Source organism: Microtus ochrogaster, linkage group LG2 (assembly GCF_000317375.1).
Source record: "Microtus ochrogaster isolate Prairie Vole_2 linkage group LG2, MicOch1.0, whole genome shotgun sequence".
Classification (NCBI taxonomy): Eukaryota; Metazoa; Chordata; class Mammalia; order Rodentia; family Cricetidae; genus Microtus; species Microtus ochrogaster.
The window spans coordinates 49,435,259-49,443,571 of record NC_022028.1 but is presented as its reverse complement, the minus strand read 5'-3'; the positions used below and the strand labels follow the sequence as shown (position 1 = coordinate 49,443,571).

The 8,313-nt window shown below is 49.1% G+C and overlaps 1 protein-coding gene across 1 annotated transcript in view; it reads left to right on the top strand.

Annotated features, from left to right (window-relative positions):
• Glp1r (glucagon like peptide 1 receptor) overlaps positions 1-8,313 on the top strand; it is a 38,250-nt gene that overhangs the window by 14,678 nt on the left and 15,259 nt on the right. Inside the window, exons 4-6 of the mRNA XM_005360311.2 lie at positions 1,996-2,114; positions 2,451-2,557; positions 7,820-7,973. Coding sequence (XP_005360368.1) covers positions 1,996-2,114; positions 2,451-2,557; positions 7,820-7,973 — 380 coding nt within the window. The remainder of the gene's footprint in view (positions 1-1,995; positions 2,115-2,450; positions 2,558-7,819; positions 7,974-8,313) is intronic.

The following is an 8,313-nucleotide window of genomic DNA, read 5'->3' as shown; positions in this document are numbered from 1 at the left end:
ACACACACACACACACACACACACACGTCTCTGCACACGCATGCATCTGTGCAGGCTCCTCTCACAGCACTCACACTCCAAAGCCGATTTGCTCGGATACCATCTTTCCTGGAGAGCTATCCGCCTCAGGCTATTCATGAAGGGAGGAGAGGAAGAGGGAGAAGGGTGTGAGGATGCCCACACTGGGTGCTGAGTGGCAGAGCTGGTGTTAAGAATAAGGCCTGATTGGCAGGTGCATGACCACACTGCAAGAGGCTGTCACAGGACCAACAGGGAGGCTCCCTGCACATAACAATGGTCCGGGAGATTGGTTTCTGTGCTGAGGCTGCCCCTGGGGGGAGGGGGAGTGTCCCTTGGGGACACGGGTCCCACAGGGTGCAGCTGCCACTCCGGTATTTACATATATTAATCAGCCTCTTCCTAGTGACAATCTCTCCACCTCAACCCTGACCAGCTATGGCCACTGAGGGCTCTTGGTGACTTCTGTATCCACCCCACCCCACCCCCACTCCCGGCTCCTTTTCACGTTGCCTGCCACCCTTCAAATAGCCGGCCCTTCAAATCTTTTGATCTTTAAACTATTTTATTCCATCTATGTGCTCATTTAGTGGAGGCACATGCTGCGACCTTCATGTAGAGGTCAGAGGACAGCTTGTGGGAGCTGGTTCTTTCTTCTTAGCATGTGAGGCCCGAGAACTGAACTCAAGATCAAGCTTGGTAAGCTGATCCACCCTGCTAATTCAAGTTAGTCTTACAGAATCTAAATTACCTGCAGTCAGTCCCTGACTTCTGCTGCCCTCCTCACTCTCCTGCGCTAACCCCACCTCCTGCAACCTCTTGGTCCCCATCCCTACCCCCACCCTGTTCCTTGGCCCTGGTGAAAGATTTAAGTTCTCCTGCAGGAAGACAGTGAGTGAGGCATTTCCTAGATGAATAGACCTCTCTGCTGCTCTTACATGGCGTCTTGGGCCAAAAGCCACTCCTCTCCCTCATCTCCCTAGACAGGTCCACAGGTCCGTAGTAGGGGCATGATGGGGACTGCCTCAACACCCAGATAGTCAAGTGGCTGTGAAGACCACAGCTGACAGCCCACTCCCAGCTCTGTGGAGCCTGTGTTGCTTCCCCCTTCATTTCCCTTTTCACCGTTCTTCTCTGGGAGCTGCATGAGGGCAGGGCCTGGGTTGTTGGTCGCCTTCTCTCACAGGTTAGGGACTCAAAGAGCAGTTTCTTCTTGGACACAGTGTAGCGGCTGGCTTAACCCTACAACACAGGACTAGGGGTTACGTGAAGGAGCAAGCCTTGTCTCCCCGTCTGAAGGGAAAATTTCCAAGAGCAATGGTTATGATGGCACCATGAGACTTTATGCTTCTTTTAGAGGCCTTAGAGAGGAAGTCTGAATCTCCTCAGATGGGCTCCCTGATGGCAGGCCATGTCTCCTCAGACTGGAGCTCCCTAAGGTAGAGGCTGCTTTAATTCTGTTCTTATAAGTTCAGTGCCATCTTTGCTCTTAGAACTGTCTGTTCCCCCAAAAAGAATGCAGGAGGCTGAAGGACTGAGTCCAGAATATTAGAAATCATAGGGGGTGATTGTGATTGCAGAGTCCCTTCTGCTCGTCATCAGACCTTGTCAATACTGTGATTTGAGGCTGGGGATAAGATATAGATAGCTTGTCTAAAAGCTATGGATTCACTCAACTGTGTCCCTGGGGGACTAAGAGGCACAGCTGAGGGTGACTGGGTGATCCTTGCTGTGCAATCCTGGACCATCATGGTACATGTGTGCGCGCATGCCTGCATGCATATGCTTGTGTGTGTGCATCTGCGTGTGTGTGTGTGTGTGTGTGTGTGCATGTGTGTGTATGAACACAGGTGTGCCTGTGACTAACTAAGGGTCAGCTCTCATGGAGCAGGGTCCCCCTGAGAGGAGAGGATAACAACAGTGGGTGGACTGCTCATTTCTAGGCTGAGCCTCAGCTGCCCTGTCTCCCTCCTCTAGTGCTTCAGGGCCATGTGTACCGCTTCTGCACAGCTGAGGGTCTCTGGCTACACAAGGACAACTCCAGCCTGCCCTGGAGGGACCTGTCGGAGTGTGAAGAGTCCAAGCGAGGGGAGAGAGTGAGCTGACGGGTTCTGAGCCTGGGAAGGGGCAGCGGGGTGTCTGCTCCATGGGAGCAGAGACTCTAGGCTTTGGGCGGGGCTGGCCATTGTCACATCTGTCCCCCTGCTTCGGGTGACTCTGCACATCTGCTGTCTGGCCAAAGGTGATGTGTGCTCACCTAGGAGCCAGGTTGTAAACATCTCTGGACCACTTCCGCGGGTCATTCTCTTTCTTGATCGTGGAATCTCAAGTCGGGCCCCAGGTCACCTCAGTCCCTGGACCCGGAATGAGGGTTATGGGAGAAGGAGGCTCACGGGGCATGCACACATCCTTGTGTCCTTCTGTGTACGCAGAACTCCCCCGAGGAACAGCTACTGTCGCTGTACATTATCTACACTGTGGGATACGCACTTTCCTTCTCCGCCTTGGTCATTGCCTCAGCCATCCTTGTTGGCTTCAGGTAAGGAGAGGTCAAGCCTGGGAGGGAGGGGGCTGCCCTGTGCTCAGCTCCCGAGGAGAGGAATTCCAAGCCAAAGCAACAGAAGCAATGGGTGGGGAGTAGGGGGGGCGGGTCTGCTTTCTAGGACTTCCTGGAAAACATGAGTTCAGTCTAGTCTCCACTGTGTAACTGTGCATGTGCACACTAAAAAATTGCACGCACACGCGCGCGCGCACACACACACTCACACACACATGAGTTGTAACGGTGGGTGATAAGATGATGGGGAATTCTAAGAAGTCACATCCACCAAGCAGATAATAATCGATAATTCAGCATGATTTTAGCAAAGTCTCAGTAGTTAGAGGTTCTACTGTCTTGGAGCTTATTAATGCCACTGGAAAGTTCTTTTTTGGGCCTTGACCCTCTGAGGAGGGGCTGGAAAGCAGCTTCCTTAATCTCTCTGGGATAACTGAGGGTGAGGGTAACTAAGTTTAGGGTCAGAAAAATTATGAGGGCAGAATCCTCGGGATATCGATCATCAAGAATAAGAGTTTTTGGACTAGAGAGATTGCTCTGCAGGTAAGAGCATATACACAAACCACTCTTACAGAGGACCTGGTTCAGTTCCCAATACCCATGTTGGGCAGCTCACAACCACCTGAAACTCCAGCTCTAGGGGATCTGATGCTTTCTTCTGGACTCTGTGGGACCTGCAGGCATATGCTCACACTCTCCCAACATACACATATTTAAAACAACAAACATAAATATTTAATAGAAACAGGGGATGTGGTTTTCCTCCTCTTGTCTCTAAAGCAGCTGGTACAATAGTAGACATACCGTTAGTGTTCTCGAGACACAATTGTTGGATGAGTATTGCGTGAGCTACTTTTATGTGCCCAAGAGATGCATGCAAGGACAGTTTCAGAGTGGAAAGATTTGTTCTGGCTGATGGTTTTTTGTTTGTTTGTTTTGTTTCTTGACTCCTATGGGATTGTATAGGAAATCATGGCCATGAGACTGTGTGCCAAAGGGCGCTTTTCATCTCGTGATGAACAGGAGACAGAGAGGGGAAGGTACCCCACCACCCCCAGTGACTTACTTCCTCCAGTTAGGCTCCACCCCTACAGTGTTCAGCACTCCTGAAATAGCCCACCACCCAAGTCAGCACATCCCAGTCATATTTCATAGTCAAATCATGTCAAATATTCCTTTATTGTGAACCATTTCAGAGTCAAAAGTTTAGTGAAAATACATACAGGAATCAATGCTTAGAGCTAAGGCATGGTGAGCTGGGGAGATCACTCCGCAGTTAAAATGCTTGCCACATCCATGTGAGGACCAGAGTTCAGAATCTGAGACAGCCACATACATGCCAGGTGAGCATGGTGGCTCACCTGTAGTTCCAGCCTTGGAAGGCAAGGAGAGAATCGCCAGAGGAGGCTGTTAGCCAGGCTAGCCACATCAGTAGCTCTGGGTTTGATTGAGAGCCCTTGTCTCGATGAAGAAGCTGAAAGAGCAATGATGTACGAGTCCCAGCATCATCTTCAGGCCTCCCTCTGTGTACACATGTGCACACAGAATCATGGGAAAACATGTACACACCTACACACACACACACACACACACACACACACACACACACACAAATGGGAAAATAAAGATAAAAACAAAGTGTTACAAGTTGGGTGTGGTGGTAAACACCTGTAATCCCAGCACTTAGATCAGGGCAGGAGGATTGTCATAAGCTCAGGGCCGTCTGGGTTACATAACGAGTTCTAGGCTAGCCTGAGCTATAAAACAAAGCAAAGCCCATCCATCAGGTCCCTGTGTCCACCCCTGAGGAACTAATCCTTGCCCGTAAGGACTTGATTCCCACTCTCTCGTTACCTTGCTCTCCCTTGCTAAGGGTTTGCAACAACACACAGCACGGCTTGCTGATATTTTAAACAGCATAGTGACCATATCCTGCTGCAGTTCCAAGGGGTGGGAATCCAACATTGTGTTTTCACGAGATTCCTTCTGATACAGATACTCCTAGTTCCTTCCTTTGAGCTATCCCTGTTTTCCATTGTCATCACACGGTCTGTGACTATTTGAAGTGTTTGTTGATTTTTCTTTCCGAATTACAAGCCTTACAGCAATGGGTTTCTTCTGGGGGTCTTGCCTGTGTGTTTCCTTAGGGCATATCCCCAGAGGTGAAATTGTCACTATTAACCAACTGCCTGGTTTTTAGAGTTTGTTAGCTAGTGTTAGGTGGCCTGCCAGGTGGCTACTGCCAGTCTGTGCTCTGGCCACTGGCGGGGAAGGTTCCTTTGGCTCTGTACCAGACTCACATTTAGTGTTTTTAGAATTAAGTGAAGTTAATCTATAAAGCGTGCAGAAAAATGTGTTATTGTTTTAATTTGCTTTTCTTTGACCCCTAGAGAGATTGTTTCTTTCATACTTTAGTCTATGAATTGCTTGTTCATTGCCTTTTATTGTTATTTTTATTAGTTTATTCGGCTTGTTTTAGGCATTTATTATGTGGATATTAACCCGAGACATCTTAACCTATGCCAATGTTTCTCATTCTCTGGTGCCTTTTATACACAGGAGCTCGGCACTTAGATGAAATAAAATTGGCCAACTATCAATTTTTATTGCTAAGTAAAAATGTATCAATAGGAACTATTGATTAATAAAAGTTATTTTATCAGTCAATATGCATTTATTAATTTTTTCCTGAAGACTAGATTTTGTTTTGCTCTCCCTCCAATGATCTTTTATCTGATGGTTGCAAAGCCTCTCAGCTCCATTCCCTTCAAGAAGCAGCCGAGTCTTCTGTCCTTGTGGCTCTGCAGTGCCCCTGGAATTCAGTTTGTGTCTGGTGGGAATCAGGGATTTTCCCCGCCCTCCATATATAGGCGGCCACTGCTGTGTGCCTTTGCCGGTAGTCTTGGTTTGACCACAAGGGTCCCTGGATCTGTAAGTTGATTTCCGTTGTTTACATCCTTTTCTCTCGGTCTGTTTATCTACCCTGCTCCCAAACCACAGCACCTTGTCTCCTAAGGATTTATTAGAAATGTAAGGTCTCAGGCCAGTAAGTAAAGGCCAAGCCTGATGGCCTGAGTTGGATCCCTGAAATCCACAGCACAAGGAAAGAACTGACTCCTCCAAATCCGTTCCCAGACCTGTGGCCGCCACACAAGTGTTCTTGTGTATGTGCGGCCCAAACACATACACATACGTATAAACATAAAGCAAAGGAGAAATGAAAAGAAATCCTATCTCTCAGCTGCGCAGATGGCTCGGGCAGTTAAACATTTGATGCCCAGGTGTGGGAAGCTGAGTTTGCATCCCCAGAACCTACTGGTGGCACATGTTTGTGGCCTGGAGCTCCTGTAGTGGCACACAAGGCAGAGATGGGGGTATCCTAGGAAGTTCCTGGGCCGGCCAGCCTGGTGTGAGGAACAGTCAAGCAGAAGGTGAGGGTTCGCAGCGGAAGACGTCCGCCAACCCCTACCCATGTACACACACTCATACACATGTCCATGCACACATATGTGCAGGCACAGTACAGGTACACAGGGAACTCCTAGCTCTCTTACAGCAAAGACTCCTGTGTTCTGATGCCTTTTGTGTATTGATCCTTTCAAGTCAGGGTCTCACATAATCCAGGCTGGCTTTGAACTCTGAATTCTCTTGCCTCCACCTTCTAAGTGCTGGGACTATAGGCATGCAAATCATGCCCAGCTGAGGGCTGTTTTGTTGAAAACAGGTCTTGCTAGACTTGCCTCAAACTCCTGGTCCCCCTGCTTCAGCCTACCCTGTGCTGGGATTACAGGAAAGGGCCACTTGATGGTTCTGTGTGACTATCTACACTTCTCTTGACTTTTGGCCATTCTTCGTAAATTTTTTAAGTACCATGAAAAAAAGTTCGCATTTTATTACAGCTGCTCTGAATTCATTATTTAACATGGGACCGTGACAGTGGCATTTCTGTTCCTAAGTATGGTGTGACTATGTATTTCCCACTAATTTAAGACTTCTTTAATAATTTTAAGCCAATTTTATTAAGTCGCCCATAATGATCTTACCCATCCTCTTGTTAGAGATATTTTCAGGAAACCAAATAGAATCTTCTGAATGGATCTTCAATTTCCTTTTATTGCATATTGCTAGAATGTGTCAGGGAAGTCGTCAGCAATCTTGCCGGAGTCTTTAGTTGTTATGGTTCATCCGCACGTTGTTGTGGGGTTCTTCCGAAAATGCTCGTCTGTAAGCCATAACCAGTTCTGATTCACCTCTTCCGTGGCCCTGTTGTAGCGGTGAGATCTGTAGGGCAGCCATTAGAGGCGACAACAGCACACATCCTCATGGGACTGTGGGTTGCAGAGGAAATAGTTGTCAAGATCCTCTGCTAAGAATGATGTTAACTTTTGCTTGGGAGCTAGCCTTTAAGCAGATGAAGTGCCTTCAGTTTGTCACATGGGGTATGTGTGTATGTGTGTGTGCATGTGTGTGTGTGCATGTGTGTGTGCATGTGTGTGTGCATGTACGTGCATGTGTGTATGTGCTCACATGTTCACATCTACATGCTCTCCACATGGCTTACATACCAAGCATGTGGAAGCCAGGGAAAACCATTGGCCATCCCTCTCTGTCATTGTCACCGTCTCCTCTTAAGAACATAGTCTCTTGCTGAACCTGGAGCTAGGCTGGCAGCCAGCAAACCCCAGCTATCTTCTGGTCTCTATGCCCCACCCCCACCCAGCACTGAGGTTACAGGGCCGCACACTCGATTTTCCACATGAGCGCTGGGGTCTGAACTGAGGTCCTCATGCTTGCAGAGCGAACACCCTGACCCAGCTGAGCCACCTCCGCAGGCCTGCTACACATTGTCACCTGGGAGTGTACTGACATGGTACCCAGTTCCTTTTAAACTTCTACCATGTGCCTAGACACACTCTGCCCCAGAAAACAGTCCAGAAGTGTCATATCCTGAACTGATCTGACACATACATTGTTTTGGTTACAATGTACATAGTGTTTTGGTTACATGTAACTGTCTGAGAGAAAGTACCGCTGCAAGGTCAGAGTATAGGTAAGAAACAGGTAGTGACTGCTGGTTGAGGGCCTCTTAGGGATTTTCAAGGTTGTGAGGAAAAAAGGCATTCTCAGAGGGAAGAAGCCGTCAACATAGTCCCAGAGAGGCACACGTGCCTGGTGCGTGTGTGGGCTGGCTCAGGAGCCAGTGTTATCCATCTTGCTAGGGAGGGGCCCTGCTTTCTCCCGCAGACACTTGCACTGCACCCGGAACTACATCCACCTGAACCTGTTCGCATCCTTCATCCTCCGCGCGCTGTCCGTCTTCATCAAGGACGCCGCCCTCAAGTGGATGTACAGCACGGCTGCCCAGCAGCACCAGTGGGATGGGCTCCTCTCTTACCAGGTGTGTGGTGTGGCCTGGGGAGCCTGGGGAGGGGGGGCATCGGTGAGGGGGTCCACTGCGGAAGCCTGGGATGGGTGAGGACAAAAGGGGCCCAGATTTGCCCTCAGGGAGTCCCTGTATGATGGGAGAGGCAGTCCATAACGAAGAGTCCCTAGTGCTGTGGGAGAGGCACTCTACCTTGGGAAACTCCTAGTCTGATGGGAGAGGCAATACACCACAGGGAGGCCCTAGTCTGATGGGAGAAGGCAGTCTACCCGGAGATGCCTGGTTTGATGAGAAAGACAGTCCAACACACATAGCCCCTAGTCTGATGGGAGAGAAAGCCCCTAGTCTGGTGGAG